The 22225-nt window shown below is 37.0% G+C and overlaps 1 protein-coding gene across 1 annotated transcript in view; it reads right to left on the bottom strand.

Moving 5' to 3' along the window:
• LOC135204702 (E3 ubiquitin-protein ligase TRIM13-like) overlaps positions 1–21676 on the bottom strand; it is a 68707-nt gene extending 47031 nt beyond the window's left edge. The window contains exon 1 of the mRNA XM_064234857.1: positions 21443–21676. Within this exon, the coding sequence (XP_064090927.1) occupies positions 21443–21445 (3 nt within the window). The 5' untranslated portion in view covers positions 21446–21676. The remainder of the gene's footprint in view (positions 1–21442) is intronic.
• Between the last annotated feature and the right edge of the window lie 549 nt (positions 21677–22225).

Consider the following 22225-nt stretch of genomic DNA (forward strand, 5'->3'; position numbering starts at 1 on the left):
ATGTTAACTTGATGGTATCAGAGAAAGAGGGATTATATGATGAATATGGTCAAGTTTTGGATTGCTGTATGAGACTAGTTGGTCAAACTATGCAGGTTTGGCAGAAGGAGGATTCAGGATATGCTAGTTGCTTAAGACAACAGAATAGAAATGTTCCGTCAGGTAGCAGGAAACTAATTAAGGTATATATTGATAGCCTAAAGGAAGTGCCAAAGGAGTATGTTGTTTTAGAGAAAGTAGCAGACGAGAGTAAAAATATGTTGCCTCTGGGTGTTCAGGTCTTGCCCAGTTTTTCTCTATGTGGATGGGGCATTGGATATGTTTGTGTTGTTAATTTGACTAAGGATAATGTTAGCATTGAAGCAGTTAGTATATTGGCCAGGGTGCAACTTGGCACAGGGGAGTTTAGGGAGGATGATGATAACGAGCAGACTGAAGCGAAATCAGAGGAAGAACTTCAAAACTACAGACGATATTTGGGAGTAAATGTCGATGAAAGTAACTTAAGTAAATCGGATTTATTAAGACTTGATAAAATACTCTATAAATATAAGGACTGTTTTGAGCTAAATGATTCGGACCTAGGTTTGATAAAGGAGTGGGAACATTCCATTAGATTGTCCTGTAGGAAGCCTATCAAATTGCCATATAGGAGAATAGCACCCACGTTGATCCCTGAGGCCAAATAGTTCCTTGATGACTTTAAGAAACGGGGTATAATTGAAGAAAGTAAATGTCCTTATGCAGCACCTATAGTCCTTGTGAGGAAGAAGGGGGGAGGCTTAAGGTTGTGCAGTGATTATAGGAAATTGAATAGAAAAACTTTAAAGGATGCATTTCCTCTTCCTAGAGTAGTGGAGTGACTGGATGCACTGGAAGGGCCAAATACTTGTCCACTTTTGACCTAGCACAGGACTGTCACCAAGTTTTGCCAAGGAAAGAAGATAGAGAGAAAACCACATTTTCTCAACCATCACTTTCAGTATCGCAGGTGTCCAATGGGTCTGACAAACAGCCCAGCAACCTTTCAATGATGTATCGAGAATATTTTGGGGGATATGTTTTTTGAATTTCTAGTCATTTATTGGATGATATGATATTATTTTCAAAGACTTATGAAGATTGGAGGCGTTGCTGGAGTGCATACAGTCACATGGGATGAAATTAAAGCCAAAGAAAAGTCATTTTTTGTAGACGTGTTAGCTACCTAGGATTTAGCATTAGTAGTCAAGGAATAGGACCTAAGCTAAGTAAGATTGAAGCAGTGAAGAATTGGAAGAGACAGGAACTATTAAGGAAGTGCGAGCCTTTCTGGGATTTGCAACATTTTATAGAAAATTTGTTAAAAATTTTGCAATAATTGCCAAGCCACTCAATGAATGGCTGAAAGGGGAAAAGCAGAAATCCGGTCAAAATATTAATGATAAATGGACAGAAGATGCAAAAATGGTCTTCCAGACATTGATAGAAAAACTGAAAGCTTCCCCAGCACTGGAAGGGACTGAGTTTGGGAAAGTGTGTACGTTAGAAATAGACGCTAATTGCGATGGACTTTGTGCTGTTTGTCCCAATATATAAGGAGGATAAGCTGTATCCTGTAGCTTATGCAAGTAGGTCACTGAAACCACACGAAAGAAACATGAAGATTTAAAGTTTGCGGAAACTAGAATTGCATGCTTTGAAGTGGGCTGTTACTGAAAAGTTTAAAAATGATCTTATTGGCACAAAGTTTATAGTGTATACTGACAATGCCCCCTTGAGCAATCTCAGCACAGCAAAACTTGATCACACAGAACAAAAATGGGTGGATGATTTATCAGTATTTGACATTGAACACAAATTCAGACCAGGAAAACAAAATGTTAAAGCCAACATTTTGTCACGCAAGCCTAGAGAGGAGATGGTGATGAATGAAGACGAAAAAGAAGAATGGGTAGCTCCTCATGAGGACTCAAATTTTGTTTGTGCCATGAGTAGACATCAGATTTTAGAGTGGGAGGATGTTGTTAATAAACAGAAAGCTTTTCCAGTTTTAAAGATTGTAAGGAAATGGATAGAAGGAGAAAATATTGAGTTTGAAAATATTAATTTTAAACATGAGTTAGTTACGTTGAAAAAGGAGAAAGAAAGTCTTGTGATAAGAAATAACATTCTTTATGGATCAGTTAGGTAACATGATAAATAGATTAGCCGTTCTTGTTCCTTTAAGATGTAAGTATTTAGTCGAAACTCGTGATAAACTGAGGCATCAGGGTATAGATAGAACTTACAAATTACTGAACTCTATGGTTTATTGGTCCAACATGAGGGGATTTGTAACAGAATTCATTAGAAATTGTGAAACTTGTTTAAGGGCAAAAGATATGCCATATAGAATTACCATTCCTGTTCGTGTGGAAACTTCTTAGCCCATGGAAATTGAGGTGATGGATTTTTTTTCCGTGGAGAGATCAATCTCTGGAGAGGAGCATATTTTAGTTTTAAGTGACCTGTTTAGCAAATATGTGTGGGGATATCCAGTGAAGGATCAGAAGGCTACAACAGTGGCTAAAATTTTGGTGGAAGAGTTATTTTATAAATATGGAATTCCTCAGCAGCTTCATACTGACCAGGGGAGAAATTTCGAAACCGCTCTTTTTAAGGAAATCTGCAAGAGATTTAATGTAAAGAAATCACGGACTTCTCCATATCACCCTGAAGGAAATGGTCAGGTGGAAAGAATGAATTGAACTCTGTGCGGTCTACTTAGAAGTTTGGAGGAGGAGGAGAAGAGGAATAAATGGCCACTGTATTTGCAGAGCTAAGTATTTGCGTATAACATAACACCTCACTCTATGACAGAGCTTTCTCCGTATTTCTTGTTGTTCGGGAAGGAACCATGTATTTCGATCGAGAGCTGGGCGTATCTGGAAGACATTTACAAATTTCAAGATGGAGACTGGTTACGTCAGCAATGCAAAATGCAAGTTTGGGATTTGTTTAGAAGGAACACTTAAAAGAACTGGGTATCAAAAGCAAAGCCTATATTAGCAAAGCCCAGAGAAAGTGATTTGGAGGTAGGACAAAAGGTTTTATTACAAGGAAATGAAATAATTGGAAGAGCGAAACTAGGAGACAAATTCGGTAAAAGAAAATAGGCAATTGAAGGAATACTACCTAACAGGGACATTGGTTTGTATCTAATTAGGCCTGAAGGAAGTGATGCTAAGGTTCGCTGGGATAGAAAGGAATAAGGGCGAAGAAAATATTGGTAATTTGGATATGGAAAATAGTAATCATTTAGGAACAGCTGATATGGATGACAGTAGCTTAGAAATGATTGCTGATATGGAAGAAGTTTTAACCAGGTTCGGGTTTGATTTTAGCAACCATGAAAATAGTGAACCTAAATAAGGTGTTGGTGATGAGGTTGAACAAGAGCAAAAGTAACAATTAATGTACCAATACTGAGATCAGAGAGGATACAAAACAAGCAGCGATCAGAGTTGTAAATTTGTCTTTATTTGCAAGAAAACTGATAATGGTAGTGTCAATGGATGGAAGTGTGTATGTACGACGAGTGTATTGTAAAACTGTAGGGGGGTTGTGTATGTTCTCTGTATGTTCTCTGCCAAGTGTCTTCATATCTTTTGCAGCACTACTATGAGATTCAGGGCCTCTGTAAGACGGTTTTTTGGACTTTGCTCCTTATCAAAGCATCGGATGTAGCTGAAAGTTAACCCTTAAACGCCGAAGCGGTAAAAAAAAAAATGTCTCCCGTGTGCCGGAGACGTTTCAGAGTGAGCGCGGAAGTGGAAAAAATATTTTTTTCAAAAAATCACAGCGCGCTTAGTTTTCAAGATTAAGAGTTCATTTTTGGCTCCTTTTTTTTTTCATTGCCTGAAGTTTAGTATGCAACCATCAGATATGAAAAAAATTATCATTATCATATATAAATAATGCGATATATGATAGCGCAAAAACGAAGTTTCATATATAATTGTATTTAAATCGCGCTGTGCGCAAAACGGTTAAAGGTAACAAGTTACTTGTTTTTCGTTGTAATGTACACTAAATTGCGATCATTTTGGTATATAACACATTGTAAAACGATAAAAGCAACACAGAAAAAATGTTATCACAAAATAAAGCATGAATTCGTAACGCACGTACGTAAACAAATATTTTTTTCAAAAATTCACCATAAATCTAAATATTGTCCTAGAGACTTCCAATTTCTTTCAAAATGAAGACAAAGGATTGAATATTACTATACTGTAAGAATATTGGCTTACAAATACAGTTTTCGACCATATCTGACGAGTTAAAGTTGACCGAATGTCGAATTTTTTTTATATATATTTTTTTTATGCAATTATTTCGGAAATAAGAAAAGCTACAACTTTTAAATATTTTTCGTTTTATTCTACATGAAATTGCGCACATTTTCATATATAAAACTCTATGAAATGCCTAATATGAAACGGAGCAAATATTCCGAGAATGGGACTCACGCATTTCGGAGATTTGTGGCGGAGAATCCGCGCGTGGAAGGGAAGGAAAGTTTTTTTTAAAAATTCACCATAAATTTAAATATTGTGCTAGAGACTTCGAATTTGTTTCATGATGAAGATAAATGACTGAATATTACTAGACTGTAAGAGTTTTATCTTACAATTGCGTTTTTCGACCATTTCGGTAGAGTCAAATTTGACCGAACGTAGTTTTTTTTCTATTTATCGTGATTTATATGCAAATATTTCGAAAATGAGAAAAGCTACAACCTTCAACTATTTTTTGTTGTATTATACATGAAATTGCGCACATTTTCATACATAAAACATTATGTAACGGCTAATTTAAAATGGTGCAAACATTACCACAATCGCACGTATGATTTTTTCGGAAGAGTTACCGCGCGGACGTAAAGAAAATGTTATTTTTTTCATAAATTCACCATAAATCGAAATATTGTGCTAGAGACTTCCAATTTGTTGCAAAATGAAGGTAAATGCTTGAATATTACTAGAATATAAGCGTTATAGCTTACAATTGCTTTTTTCGACAATTTCGGTAGAGTCAAAGTTGACCAAAGGTTGAAAATTTGTCACTTAACATTTTTTATATGAAAATATTTCAAAATTGATAAAAGCTACAACCATGGGTTGTTTTTAGTTGTATTGTGCATGAAATTGCGTACATTTTCATATATAAAACTTTATGTAACAGCTAATTTAAAATGGTGCAAACATTACCACAATCGCATGTATGATTTTTTTCGGAAGAGTTACCGCGCGGACGTAAGGAAAAAGTTTTTTCATAAATTCACCATAAATCGAAATATTGTGCTAGAGACTTCCAATTAGTTGCAAAATTAAGGTAAATGATTGAATATTACTAAAATATAAGAGTTTTAGCTTACAATTGCGTTTTTCAACCATTTCGGTAGAGTCAAAGTTGACCGAAGGTTGAAATTTTGGCACTTATCGTTATTTATATGAGAATATCTCAAAACTGATAAAAGCTACAATCATGAGTATTTTATTGTTGTATTCTACATAAAAGTGCGCACATTTTCATATATAATACCCCATGTAACGGCTAATTTAAAATGGTAAAAAAATTATGTCAAAGTGACGAAATAATTTCCGAGATGTGTCACAGATACTTTTTAGTGCGGCAAGAAAGAAATTCGCGCTTGCGCGCCTGCATAACGATTGTAAACAAAACAACACCTTGATCCGTGAACTCCCAGCATCCCCCAAGGCGCGTGATTCAAGAGTTTTCGGCTGGTAGGCCTAAAAATATTTTTCCGCGAATTTTTAAAAAAAACTTTTGTATGTCGATGTAAAATACATCCAGTCGGCACCCGAGAGACAAAAAATGTCGACGCAAAATACGTCCAGTCGGCGTTTAAGGGTTAACATATGTATATTTTACAACCACACACAAATTTTGTCAGCATTATCAATAAACTAAAGCCGATAGTTTTAATTTTTATAGAGTAAAAATTATCTAGCCGACGCCATGGCCAATGATTACGAGCCAAGAGTCGAAAAACATTCATTACGTAAGCAAGGTAAACACCATTTGATGAAATGTTGCTCCGCCCATCCACCAGACAGAAACTCATTCACCTTGTTCCATCGGCTCTGAAACTCATAGCAGTCAAGAATGGCTAACAGGATTTGGAAATGTCCCCGTGGTTGCAAAACTGCATTTGTCTTACGACTTGCAACTTTATACAATCAAGAGAAAGCCCGTGGCCATACTTACTATAGCCTGAATAGGTAATTATTCAGTTTCTAGTTTAAATCCAATGTTTATGGTCTGATTTGTATTTAGTGTAACATGATTGTAACACTTGTAATGTCATTCAGGATTTTGAACATTTCCATTAACTATTCACTATGCCACCAAGAGAGAGAGAGAGAGAAAGATAGAGATTGTATGTAAACAGTCTTTATATAACTATTTTTGTTAAAATAAGATTTTTATCCAAAGTAAATACAAGCTTATATGTGCTAAAATCTCCAGCAGACCAACGGATCATCTGATATGATTTTTTTATTCTTCTTTAGGCCGTACGACCGTGTTGGATATGTTTTGGGCATGACTGCAGGCGCAGTGAGGGTCACTGTCAACCGTGCCTCCAGTTCCATTCCTTCACCATCGTCAGGATCACAAGCGCCCCCTGTCTTTGATAACTTTACGATTGGTGCCATTTGCCGCTGTATCCACAGAAAGTTTGCCGAGAAGGAGCATTTTACTGTTGGTTCCTTGACAAATGACCTCAAAACAGCTGGCATTATTCCAGAAATGACATCATGGGCTTCAGTACTTCGACTCTTGCATTTTATGGGATTCAAGTATAAAACTTCCTAACGTAAGATGTATGTAAGGAAGGAAAATCTGGAAATTGTATGCTGCCGGATAACTGCTCTCCGTGATCTACAACGCCAGCGGGAGAAGGGGAGAGTGGTCATTTACATAGATGAAACCTGGTTTATGACAAGGATGGCCCACAACAGGGAATGGGCAGACACTGCGCAGGATGTCACCAGCCCCACTTACAGTCGTCAGGTTCCTCCTGGAGAAGGCGAGCGTTTTGTGGTGGTGGCAGCTGGCACAAATGAGGGCTTTATAGATGGTTCATACCTGTGCTACCTGGCCAAGACCAATCAGGGAGACTACCATGGTGAGATGAATGCAAAGTTGTTCAAACAGTGGCTAACGACTGATAATGCACCATAGCACACTGATCGAGGAGAGTCGATGCCCCACATCAGCAACTAAAAAGACAGATCTCGTCAGGTAATTATAATGACTTCCACAATATATATATATGTATTTTATATATATATATATATATGATATATATATATATATTTTATATATATATATATATATATATAAATATATCTATTTATATTATTATATATATATATATAGATATATATATATATATTATATATATATATTATATATATAAATATATATATATATTATTATATATAAAATATATATATAATATATATATATTATATATATATATATATCATATATATATATATATATTATATATATATATATAGTAATAATATTATATACTATTATATATATATATTATATATCTACTATATATATATGATATATATACATATCAATATATATATAATATATATATATTATATATATATATATATATAATATATACATATATATATATATATATATTTATAAATTGTTCGAGGAGTCAATTAATCTATTTTAATGGAACTTTATCAAATTGCACTTTATTGCTTGTACTACATGTAACAATTTATGATCTACCTTTAAGGTATTAATGTTCTATTAAGTTCTCTCATCAGGTGGCTAGAACAGCGCATGATCTTTTCCTCGAGAGTGATGATGACTGCAATTTTTAAATAAACCATGAATAGTTTTAGGAGTTTTATTTGTACATCTAATGGGAATTCATAGAAGTAAAGTGAACATAATTCATTTATCCTTTGAAATAATTACAACATGTAGCAAAACAAACAGTAAAGATGATAGTGCAATGAAGGAATGATACCATACTTTATCTTTAGCTTCAACATTGGCAATAACATATCCAGTGGCCATAATTTGTTAGCTTAATGAAATAACCTATCATCTAATGTTAAACTCGATTTCTGAGGAGCCCATGGCTTATTGCACAGTGAAAAAACATGACAAAGACTTTAGAATGGCGGAACGATACATATTTAGATGTGGGAGGGTTATCTGTGCTAGCGTAGTAATACTTCTGTAACAGTAGTGCCGCAACAGTAGCAATAGCAGTAATATACATGAATTAAACGTTTAGGCTAACTGAGGATCCTTGAGGATCATTTATCACCTCTTACAACTACTCGAGAAATGAGTTTTTATAGCCAGAAGTTAAATTTTCTAATCCAACAATGCCCACGATAGCCTTCAGTGTTATTCTGAATTATAACGAAGCCAAAGTGGGTGGAGCCTCATGAATTCATCATTCTGACGATAATTATTGGTGAAGGTTAAAAGTCAAAATACGGTACCGGCTATTTTTTTCAGTAAATAGGTAGATAGCCAATAAATAAAAATTGCTTGACATTGGATATAGCAGTTATCAAATCAAGCTTGTCTACTATGTTTTTGAAAATTACCAACTATTCCCTACATCTTGTCAATCTGATTGCGAACTTTAAAGTAGACTGTAATTTCTTAGGAAACTTATTTTAGGAGTTAGACTAATAATCGACGTATTTTTTTTATTAACATATTTTGTTGGTTTGTTCATTATGACAATTATCAGTGGAGAGGTTACAGAGTTTATAAAGGTGTACTGCTTTGCTTGTATTTAAATGTTTATGTCATTGTTGCCAGAGGTCTAGCCTTCGTTACGTATAGCCAATCATCCATCGAGAAAGAGGGAAGAAATGCTGTCATAAGTTACGTAACGAATGCGTTCGAAACCTTTTCTCTGAGTAAGTTGGCCCGTCTTCAAAAAAAGTCACTTTTACATTATAAGTACCAAATTTATTCAACCTACGTAATGCAGAATACAGGCAAAATTTATGTGTAGATATAATGTGTATTCTGAATACGCGTTATATTTATGAAATGCATAGATAAAAAGTTATTGTGAAAAAAACATGTAACAGAGGCCCTGAATCTCATAGTAGTTACCAAAAAACAAGACAGCAAATGAGGACGAACGGCCAAATGGATCTGCACGAACGGAACTGCCTTCATGGACATGTTAACCGGGAGAACCAGCCATTCAATGGTTAATATAATATTACTATAAAAATGTAAATTAGATGACGGACCTGAAATTTACCAGACTTTTAGTAGGATCATTCTATCGCTACTGCACAGTACAGATAGACCGTGAGCTACTGTACAACGTACGCTTACATATGCGCCGATTCTGTAACAAGTGGTATGTTGTTGTTTATCTGTCCATTGTTTGTTACTGTAACGTAACTGATGTTATTTATTTCTCTGTTAATTGTTTGTATTCAAATACATTGGTTATTGGTGATATTGTCTAATTGAGCATTTGTTTCTGCTTGTGGGGCTGAAGGCTTTTGTTCAAATTTGCAACAAAAGGAAAGAAGAAACGCTGCCGTGGCGACTGGTATCTTCCCTTGGATGGCTATACGTAATTACATACATGCATACACACACACATATATAATATATATATATAGATATATATATATATATATATATATATATCACTGTCGGTAATTTCTACTTCTTCCGTTTCCCTCGCTTCTTTCCGTTCACGAATGAAGAAACTTTTATCGGTCATGAATGGTTTTATTATACGAATTACTGTCAAAAGGCGAAGATCTTCTCGCTTGCTGAGATCAAGCGATCATTCCCTCGACCTTCTCTGTTTCCTTCGAGTAAATAGAACAGACGGCTGCTGCTGTCCAGTATCATATGATAGTCAGTATTTGTGCTTTGTCTTTGATAAAAATAATTTGACATAAACAATGTTTCATTTGCATAATCCGTAGTCTCGTCCAAAGGGGTGCATGAGAGAGAGAGAGAGAGAGAGAGAGAGAGAGAGAGAGAGAGAGAGAGAGAGAGAGAGAGAGAGAGAGGAATTTGGCCCCCCTGACGAGGTCGTCTGTCTGATTGATGAAAGTTATTCATTATTCATTTCCGTTATCGGGTGGTTTCTTCATTTAATCTTATATAATTCTATTTTGTATTAATTTCCATTCATAATAGAGAGAGATAGATAGATAGCTAGATAGTAGATAGGTAGATAGATAGAAAGGCCGAGAGGGAGAGTGAATACCTGGATGGAATCAATGAGGGTGAATCGATGAAAGCCCCGTTGCTGACCCAAACAAATTGAGTCACTAAGGGTAAGGACACACCGGACGCGGGAAGCGTCGAGGTGCAGACACGAATCGAGCGGGAGAGCAGCGTCAAAACGACGCATGGCCACACCAGAAACGCCACCCTCCCTCCCACGCATCCCTCTCAGCAGTCAAAGATATACTTCTGTGCAAATAAGTCATTGTCACGGTTGGATAGGAAATTGCCTTTAATAGAAAACCTAAGTGTTAAAAGTTGACGTATGACCCAATGGTCTTTGAGTCTTTGCTTGCAATAGTAGAAGTCAGTCTCACTAAGCAAAAGATGCACCATAGACAACCCATCTCTCCTGAACTATCATTCGGGAAGTAGTAACTTTTTTAGCAGTAAATTTTGTGATAATGAAATGTTAAAATCCACATTTTCTTTTTACTTCCCTTAATGTCATTAGTTTAAGGGAAGTGAAAAGAAAATGGGGATTTTAACTTTTTATTATTGCAAAACTAACACCATATATGGCTACTTCTTAAAAGATACTTAGAAAAAGAGAGGAACCAGAATTAATTGCAAATTATATAAAACTAAATTAATATTTGGCTACATTATGTTGAAATAAACGAATTACCGGTATTTAAAAAAATAAGTTCAATGGTAAACTTAACATAAAAGAAAGTAACATAAGAAAAAATCAGTTTTGCTAGTACATTCATTGTTAACATTAATGAAGAAAGTACAAAGTACCCCGAATATTTCATGAATCAGTGTTGCTGCTGCACTAAGAATTCGTATAGTTATCAAGTCTATGCAGCTGGACAAGGCTTATTTGTGAGTGGCTAAGTGCATAATAACCATGTCAAGTTAGAGGGTATATTTATGTATTGTGGTCCTTTTGAAATATTCACTTTAAATTCAGTAATGAACTCATCCCCAGGGAAAGCGTTTAGACCATATGAGAAGTCAGTATATTTGCTTGACTCTTTATTGGGAACAACACTGAACGCAGTCTGAAAGTACACAAATGAGAGATGTTGAAATGGCTGTTAATTTAAGTATGCATTACAGATATGGAATAATTAACTCGACATTGTTACTGAATAGATAATAAATGTAGTCGCTTTATACATAAAAGTTTCGATGCTAATATCAGTTACTTAACGATGATAATATGCTTTAAACAATTTCTAGGTTACAAATGAAAGTCCCTAATAAGGGAACTAACTTCACAACATAGTTATCAATATAATCAATATAGAGAAGTAACCATTCAAGTAACACAACCCATAATCATATAGAAAATGGGGTTGTGTTAGGAGAAGACGCCGGGAACCGCCTTGGTATTTCAAAACATGTTACATCGCTTGGCGGCAACTGCAGAGGGTCGAGCCGTCCCGCTAGTCTTGTGTGGCCACCCGCATAAGATACCCAATGATTCAAACTGCCGCGGGAACCTCTTCCCTGCAACCTCCACGCTCGCCGCATCTGGTGTGGCCTCATCTTAAGACTCATCACACAAGCATTACTCTTGGGCTCACTCATTCCCAGCTCTGGTGGACACACACACGCACACACTGGTCGAGTAATGGCCCGAAACTGGAAGCAAATATCATCACGCTCCTTGGAAAGAAAATTCCCAAGGCCGACTTTGACGTCCCGTAGCTGAGAGGGGAATTGTCCCACGGCCATGAGGCCCAGAGTGGGCATCCGGTATTTTGGTCTGTTCAATAGACGGTTAAAAATTTGTGATTTGCATATAAAACCCTTCTCGAGTTATGGGAGCCTGAATTTTGACACAAAAAAGTTAGAGATTGCTTTGTATATCCCCTACTAGCTGAGATCCTGACCATTCAGAATAAATAAATAAATAAATAAATAATTCAATAAATAAAGAATAAATGCCAAAACAAAACCTTTGACATTGACCAGTCCTATTCTGAACCCCAACCTCTCTCTGATCGCTGGTGGGCAGGAAGACGTGGCGAATTTTGGACAGTTCACATAATTTATTCACCTCCCTGGCCTCTGCCTGTCTGGCATTGGACGAATTCAAGTCCCAAGTGGTAGGACACCCCACTGGTGTTACCTGTCATCAGCCAATCTGCCCACACCCTTCTTTCTGCTGCTACGCCCTCCTAGCTCTCTTTCTTCTTCAGGAAGGTTTGGCCCCTGAAGGCGGAGACCCTCCATTCGGCTGAACAACCCCAAATGAGGAAGCGGTGAAAGAAACTTTCTTGGCTTCTTATGAAGTTTCATTCACGTCTGTCTGATGGATGAACGTACCATCTAATCTATCAATCCAAGTTGTACTCCAGACTCAAACCGCCATCTTGGAATATGGCTGCAGAAATCATATCTATTTTTGTGCAACAACTTACGGACCACACCACCTGCAGAAATTCTACGCGAATTTGGAACTATTCCTAGTAAAAGCCAAATGTTTTCCATATGCAAAGATTTTCTTAGTATAAAAAAGAAAGTTTTATATAATTCAAAGCTGAACTGTTTCTAGTAAAACTTCTATGCATATTTAAAACAGGTTTTGCAGTGAGAACACACATTATGTTGTGAGCAATAATTCCACGACACTCGGTAGAATAAAGGCAGATGAAAGTATTATTATTATTATTATTATTATTATTATTATTATTATTATTATTATTATTATTATTATTATTATTATTATCTATAGGTTTGAAATGTATAAAGAAAAGACTATGAAGGAGACTTAAGTTCTGGTGGGGAGTCTTGAGACTCGACGCCTCACTCACTCCCTGCCTCTCGTGTGGCCTCTGTCGGGCTTCTTCGCAATAACATGATTTCAGTCTGTGGACAACACAGTGACAATGATGGGGGACAGGATTCAGCGTCCGTCCTGCCGCCGCCTTCAGGCAGGAGGGAGCTTCGGGAACACGCTGGCTGACAAGTCAGTTGTTGCTCTATCACTGGAAGACAGGCCTCATATGTACACAGCAACATTCTCAGCACAGCATTTGTGCCTCTGTTCAGACAGGCCAGAAGATTGAACAGAGCAATGGGAAGCAGACAAAAGTACAGATGGAACCAGAGAGCAAGGACTCCTTCTCCAAACAGCTGCAGCAAACATTAGCACCAGCAGCGGAGAAGACATGGAGGATGGGGCTAAAAATATAGTTCTGTTGATTATTGCAGCTACATATCAGGACTTTGCGCCTGAATCGGTGATATGGGTCAAGCATCCGATAGACTCACTGCATGCAGTGGCTGCAGGATCTCCTCACAAAAAGGCTGCAGCCTCACTACACTGTGCAGCTCACAGTCCAAAAGTAACAACTGAAGCTGGTGATTCTTTCATACAGTTTGCCTTCAGTGACCTAACCTTGATGGTTTAGGTACATTGTAAGCACCTGAGGAAATCTAGCTTTAAATCCCTCCATTGGCACCAAAATTTAGTATGAAATATGACATTATTTCAAAACAGTTATCCATAACTCCTTATACAAAGCTACCTCAGTTTCAGTTCTGAAGAAATCAGTGAAGGACTTCTAACAAATAAAGAAGCAGTTATTGTTTCACAAAGGTTTGACAGTTGATGTCTCGTGGATGACAGGATTCAGGAAGGTCTGAGTACCGACCATGGGGTGCAAGTCGAGTGGTAGTTGTCCAGAGCCAGGTCACCTGATGACCCTTCATTCTCCTGTATAAAGGTTTTCCCAAAAATGGTATAGTATGGGTCACAATCAAAGACTCTGAATGGGCTAATAAAAAACTTTGTGTATGATAATCAGACTATGGCAAAAAAGATGTCAGGTTCTTCTTGTTTGCTAGTCTCCCTCCCTGTCTCCAGTCGCTCTGCTCAGCCATGGACGTGTGGAGGAGAGTGGCCCCAAGGAACCAGTTGTGAGAATTCCCAGCCAAATTGTATTCTGGAGGACAATGAGTACTGAATGAAATTTGCGACATATGCCATTAACATGTGCTGTTCACTGAAAGATTGCATTTTCTCGCTGCTGGAAATGCTTGAAATTTGATTTTGTGAAATAAAAGGATTTCGTTTCTGTAACTTTTTATTTTTCTACTTATTCATCATATGTGTTCAGTTTGTTAGGGGCCGCCATTTTCCAAGACGGTGAATAAAGCAGAACTTGGGCAATGGATGAGTTTACTATTTCGAACATATGGGTCAATCTTCTTCAGTTGTGCTAAATCTGCTTTCCTGCTAATTTGCAAATTGGTTTTCCTAAAGCTCCCTAACTTAATAGCTCTCCCTTTCAAAGAGAGCATTGTTCTAAAATAGACCTGACAGGTGGAATGAAGGGTGACCCATCGACTGGGGACAGTGTAAAACTACACCAAGGGCGTCACAACCACCCAAAAGTGATGATGCAACCCCACCAGGAACTCCAGATTCAGCATTCCCCCCCAAACCTGGTAGATTTTGGCAAATTGCAACAAACAGAGGAGAAGGGTTGTTTCCTCAAACCGTTCTCGAGTAATTAATGGTCTCAAACAGGGTGCAAATTGAAGGTGGGATGGGAAGAGGCCCCTTGGAAAAATCAAGAGGCCAACTTTATCGACGTCCCGAATGGGATAAAAGAATCATCCTCCTCCTCCTCGTCCTCCTGCTCCTTCTATGGCCAAGAGGCTCCAAATGGGGAATGTTTATCATGATGGCCTCCTTCCGAGCTGTTGTCTTCCTTCCCATAACACCTGTTCTTGAAGAGACCTTCCAAGTAAAGGCTGTTTCTGAGTAGCTTTCTTTGAATGCTGCTTCAACCATTCTGTTGAAATTCAGTCTTCCCTGATGCTGTCTTCATTCCGGCTCATGATCCAACCTGTAGCTGACGAAGCTGCTGGAGATACAACGTCTCTCTCTTTCAGTGCAAATTCGAGGGGACAGTAAAATATTTTGTGCATTTCAACATTCACTGGGGAGGAGGAGGAGGAGGGGGCCGGATCTCTATCCGTGCTGCTCCCTTAATCGTGCCTTCAGAGTTTTTGCTTTGATTAGAAAAGAGGGATGGATGATATTATGTGAGTCAAGTGAGCCTCAGAAATCTGTGCAGATATTTCGAACTACGAACAGACACCAGCCCCTAATTCCTTCCTCCTCGCGAGAATGCTTGGCCATCTTGCCGCTCACGATGAAAAAAAGATCCAGATCTTTTTGGGTAAAACAACAAAGGGAAATAAACTTTACATGCTTTTTGACAGAGAAGTTTTATTCTACCTCGAGCTGGGACGTTAAAACTTGTAATGTTTGTTTTGCAAATATTCCATCGCTCAATGACTGGGCTCTAACGCTCCATCATCATGAAAAGGACACTTTGGTTTGGAGCCGTTTATCTCTCTCTCTCTCTCTCTCTCTCTCTCTCTCTCTCTCTCTCTCTCTCTCTCTCTCTCTCTCCACTCATAGATAGACAGATAGAAGTTTACTGACCACCACATATACAGTAACAAGCTCTTGAATATAGTCCAACAAAAGTACATCAAACTGCACATAGAAATATTTTTAATAAAAAAACAAATCTAAAGTAGAACACTTGAAACCACGTTATATAACATCATCAACATGTCAATTGTTGCAATGAAAACTGTCAATGCAGCTAATAAAAGCAAACCTAAACCACTACAACAACTTCCTTGCAAAGCATAAAAAAGTCTGAAGCAGAGGAATGTTCAGGCAGACTACTAATGTGCCTCCCAAGACTGGGCACGAGCCATAACCGAGGAAGACGGGGAACCATCAGCAGTCACAATCGAACCCAAATATGCGTACTGCGTGCAAAGCTCCTCCCTCCACAGTAAGATCTTCGAACTCAATTGTTTCCTGCTCCCTCCCGTCGATAAAAAAAAAAAAATAAATAAATAAAAAACTTAGTCCTGGTTACATCAGTTATCATACCTTAATTGTTACATTACTGTTGCAATAAAGATATTTATTGACAATGCTTCTTCTGCTAGTGGCGAGAGGGACTGCATCATCCATTAAAACTAGCAATTGCACCCGTGACAAAAAGTCATCAGGATAACAATGTCTTTAATTAATGAGCTGAATGAGGTCATTCGTGTCCGACAACAGTCCGGTACCCAGTTCATTCATTCCTTGAGTCAACGGAGACAGACTGGATTTGGCGAAGAAGGGACTCCAGACGTCCTTTTGTCCCTCTCACGAACAGCGTCGTCGTCTTTTTATTTTTCTTCTCCTTCTTCTTCGTCTTCATCTTCTTCTTCTTCTTCTTCCTTGGCGTCGATGCAAACGGTTCATTAGTCAGTCTGGTCGTCGCGATTTTATGTCTACCGTCGATTCTCGTTCCTTTCCTCTTGTAAACGGGATAGATAGATAGATAGATAGATAATAAATAGATAGATGGAAAGACTGATAACAGGCTCTAAATATATAAATAAATAGAACGAGAGAGAGAGAAGAGAGAGAGAGAGAGAGAGAGAGAGAGAGAGAGAGAGAGAGAGAGAGAAGGACTGTGGCCCCCTGACGAGGTCGTCCGTGCGATCGATGAAAATTATTCATTTTTCAGTTCTGTTATCGAGAGAGTTTTTCATTTCATCATCATTCTATGTCTTATTCATTTTCATTCGTAAAAGATGTAGACAAACAGAAGAATAGATAACAGACAGTCGATAGATGGATAGAAAGGACGAGAGGGGGAGTGAACACCTGGATGGAATCAATGAGGGTGAATCAATGAAAGCCCCGTTGCTGACCCAAACAAACTGTGTCACTAAGACTCATCATGCAAGCTTTGCTCTCGGTCTCACCGAGTCTCCCGCTCTGGTGTGCAGTTTGGCAATTTGCAACAAACGGAGGAGGAGGCATAGGCGTAACTGCTGGGGGGCACAGGGGGGCGCCCATGTTGAGTTCATGTAGCTTGTAGTAAAACCTAACTTTAATTTTCATATCATTATTATTATTATTATTATTATTATTATTATTATTATTATTATTATTATTATTATTATTATTATTGTTAAAGTTTTCTACATCAAGTAGTTTGGATGTTTTTTGTATACGAAGATAAGTGGAGTTTTACTATATTAACTGTAAGAAATAAATCAATTTCTTTCTTTATCTCAGGAGTATGCGTATTCGTTTTCTAAACGTTATGTAAGTGTGAAAGAAATGTAATCAAATCGTGTACAGAAAATAATTTATGGCCAAAAAATCAGTGGATAATGTAAAATTTGGAAATTAAAATAGGATAGAAAAGGAAAACTTCAAAAACACGCACACGCACAGGCGCACACGCACGTGTATTATACAAAAATGTTATACATGTATAACGCGACAATGTCAGTGGACTGACTGACATATTACAATCAGTTGGTAAAACATCTGGATATGCGAAAATTCTGCACTAATCTTAGAAATAGTGCATTATTGCATAACGCAAATTTGGTTACATACACACACACACACACACACACAGAATGTGCTCATCATTATTGATATTGTATGAATCCACAGTTTATTCGTTTTTATTTGTCTTGGGCTGCGCCATCGGTGGTAATAGTCTTGTACAATACGTGTATGTGATATGTTGATGTAACGCTGGCACGGATTAACCTAGACAGTGCAGTTCCTGTTGGTAAATGGTACGCGATCGTGTGAATAAGAAAGTCACCAAGACACGGCAGGTATTTATGTTACAAGTGTTTCAGGCTCATTTCTATTTTTCTTTGTAGTAATGCTGTCATTCTTTCCTCCTTGATAGTTTAATAGCAAGTGCATAAAAGCAAATTTTCAATGTTATAGGCAGTGTGCTCTAAGGAAAGGTTTGCTTTGCTTAAGGCCATTTATTTAGTGCTGCAAGAAGATTATGTAAGCTTGCTTTGCTTAGGGCCATTTATTTAGTTCTGGAAAGGTTTGTTGATATTTTTGCTCGGAAACATGATAACAGAAAGATGAAGATGTACTAAATTAATACGTCTGCATCATTTTGTTATTAACACTATTAATTAAATGATTAGGTTCAATAATCAAGTAACCAATTGTAATGGACTCTTACGTATTAATACTTCAACTAAAGTCGTTAATTGTAGCGATCAAATTTCTTAATTTCTTCGGATCTCAGTGTTTAAACATATCATAGAAATATTAAATGAATTATTCCAATATGTTTTTTTTTTTTTTAAATAAGCAAGTGTTAGTTTTGATTATCTTAATTATATTTTATTTACATACCAAGTGGTTTTATTTCGTTGCCAAACCATTACTTATAATATCTAATTTGGATTTACAAGTGTGGCCAGAGGTTCATAATTTGTACTGAAAAAATATTTGAGCAAGTTTGTTATATAAAAATGTGATTCACAAAGTAGTAGGCTTAAATATTTTATAACAAACTTAATATCTTTCCGCATGATATAAAAAGAAAGACAGAATGAATATTATAATTTGTGCATGCCCAGTGGCCGCTTTTGATGTTTTGCTATGAATTATCGTCCATTTTTGAGTCTGTCATGATTAGAGAGGAATTACAAACAGTCATTATGAGATCTTTAATGGGCAGAAGGAAAAGGGAAATGATTTCTGGTATCCGGCAGGGAAGCAGTCTACCTACTTTGATGAGTCTATATTCTTAAGTATAAATTTTGTATTGTAAGGCTTGAATAACAAATCGTATTTTGTTCTAAGTATTTCCAATTCATATGATAATTTACTTTTCTGATATGTGGTTGTCAATTGTTTTTGTTTTCTTGTCTTAAGTACGTTGTTTGTTTGTATGTGATTTGCTGCAAATAATTATTTTACATAATAATATTTAAACTTTGTATTGACGTTATTATCATTCACTTACCTTTTGATATTCTTTTATTGTTGTAGACTATTGACCCTAAGTTCATAAATTCGCTTTACATTAAGTACATAATGTCTCTTATTTCTGTAACAATATTTTATATATATATATATATATATATATATATATATATATATATATATATATATATATATATATATATATATATATATATATATATAATCATCCAGAACAGAACACCAGCCATTGGCAGAACATACTACGGAGGGCATCAGAAGATGTCTTCTTGCAGCATTTCATCAATTTATGAAGCAACGTTTCGAGTCCAAGAAGCCTCATCGTCATCATTAAGGTTAAACATGTGAACATTAAGTAATATAAAATTAACTCGACTAATTATAAACGGTCATTTATTTCAAAAGGAACTCGACAACTGAAAGGGAAATGCTAAGCACCTTCTTAGGAACAGGAGGGAAGGAAGACGAGTGGCAGACATAAGAGTCGTAGGTGAAAAGAAAGCTCTTGCCGAGCAAAAGAGAGAGCGAGAGAGACTCGTTTGACTGTTTCACTCAAGAACGACTTATTTAATCAAAAGTGACACATAAGTCGCAAGTGTGTTGTGGGGAAGAGGCACTAGTCAGGATATTGAATTGCTCATCATGGATGTTAAATCTACATTCATCGGCATGGTTCCTAATATTCTGGAGACTCCAATCAAACTCCAGTGCGAGAACTCACACCCTTCTGGCAACCAATGCGAACTTTGAGGAGCCTCCGAGAGGATCCAAGAGGTCTTCCCGATGACATCGAGGACAAGTGAATAAACAGACAGCATCTGATGCCAAGAGGGGATTAACTTTAACTTTATATTTGAATAGAGACCCAATTGTCAGGGGATTTGTTGTTAGTTATTAATTGGCATTTTAGGGCAGGGGCATGTTGATGCATTAGCTGGTTCATTTTGTTAAAGGATGAGTCGTTTTGAATGAAGGGAAGACTGGCTTAAATGGTTTCCTATGAACAGTAGAGAAGTTCACTTTAGATATGATTCTACCATTAAGGAACTTGTTTAAATGTTTAAAATAAGTTCGAGTAGAAAATAATTGTCTAAAAAATAGTTTTGCAAAATCATAACTTCCTTATGAGATATCACCCAGCTCGACGTTAAAGTAAAGGTCCTGTGGATGAAGATATTATGAGAATTGAATTCAAAATGAAAACTACAACACCAACTATAGAAGTGAGGACCTCAGTCGATAAATGTCTTTCCTGAAAAGATGTAAAAAACCCATCAGCTTTATGTGAGACCTCAATCTCTAGAAATACCAGTTTATTTTCCTTCTCATAATCTATATTTATTTTTGTTACGATGACCATTATTGACAAAGTGTAAGAAAGCATCTGCCTGATCTTGGTTTCTGAATAAAACGAAGGTGTCGTCTCCACGTAACAAATGTCAAAGAGCGGGTGATACGCCAGAGGGCAATTGTCCAACAATTGCTCGTCTAGGTAAAACATCGAAATATTAGAAGAGACGGGGCCCAAAGGACTGTCCCTTGCCATTCCATCAATTTGAGAATAAGCATTCTCATCGAAGACAAAGGCAGTGTCCTCCACTGCCAGATGCAACACTGAATATCGTCATCAGTAAAAATCTCAGGTCAAACAACCTGGACAGCTTCTTCCAAAGGGACGCTGATAAACGAGGACTCGACGTCCAAACTCAACACGAAAAAGGTCAGAATCTTGAGCCAGTATTTGCTCCTTGAACTCTTGCAAATTTCTTTTTGCATGGTTATTAAAAGACAAGTCATTTCAAAGAACAATTGTTGCTAGTTTAGTTAGGGGTATCATATGATGTTCATTTTGGTCTGATGGGAATCCCATCTTTGTGGACTTATGGTAACCAATATAAAACTCCATAGGAACCACCAGCACTAGATAAAGGTTGATATTTGTCAATAGAAATAATTTTTTGCCCAGATATCTAAACTTTAGTCTTATTATTTAAAATATTTTCTACTTTGTGAATATATTCATGTTTATTATTCCCACACCTCTGGTTTCATTTTCAATCCATTGCTTCAAGTGTCCAACTAGTTGTCAGGTTATGATAAGTGTCGTGGGAAGGTATATTACAGCTGCAATATGAACACTTCGATATTAGTCATAATTTTGGAACTCGACAGTCTGGAAAATATCAGTTTTCAGGAACCAAAGAACTTATTGTTTGGATGTTCCAGCCTGATGATGATCAACGTTGCTTAGTGAATTGATGAAATGCTGCAAGACGTGTGTGTGTGTAGATATCTATATATAGATATATATATATATATATTTCAAGCAAATGAGAGCCAAACACTTACCATAGTTGTTGTTCTTGTTCTCGTCTTCTTGAAGTCAAGTCCTCAGAAAGACACTGCAGGGACGCTGCTTTCTTACCCGAGACACAAGAGAGACTGAAGAAGGAATTCCTGAAGTCGCTTTGTTCGTTCCTCCAACGACCAGCGTCTTCTTATTCTTCTCCTTCTTCTTCTCCCTCTTCTTCTGTCGCGTCGAAGCAAACTATTCTTTATTCAGTCTCGTTGTCGAGACATTGTTTCTGCTTTCATTCGTTTATCAACATACTTCTTCATCGCGCCACTTTTAAACCAGAATTAGAGATAGATAAAGAGATGGATAGGTAGAAAAATAGATAATAAATAGAGAGAAATAGCGACAGCGAGTATATACTCAGGGAGAATCAATAAGGGTGGCGCACGTTTTGTAGCCACAACAAACCTGGGTAGCTATGCTTGGTCAAGCAAGCACTGCTCTCTCTCTCTCTCTCTCTCGTTAGTGGTACTTCTGCGTCTCCCTCTTCGGTACACGCACACACACACACACACACACATACACATACACGTTCACATATTCACAATCACACTTCCGTTGTTGCCTCACAATCAAATTGCTTCAAAACAAAAATCATTCCTGAACAGAGACTGGTTTTGTGAATTTATGCATACAAATACATTATTATTATTATTATTATTATTATTATTATTATTATTATTATTATTATTATTATTCCAAAGCGCACAATCATGAAAAAAGATGAAAGCAAAGATATCCTTAACAGTGCCTTTACAACCTGCCCTCCTCCTCCT

The sequence above is a fragment of the Macrobrachium nipponense genome, chromosome 47 (assembly GCF_015104395.2).
Source record: "Macrobrachium nipponense isolate FS-2020 chromosome 47, ASM1510439v2, whole genome shotgun sequence".
NCBI lineage: Eukaryota > Metazoa > Arthropoda > Malacostraca > Decapoda > Palaemonidae > Macrobrachium > Macrobrachium nipponense.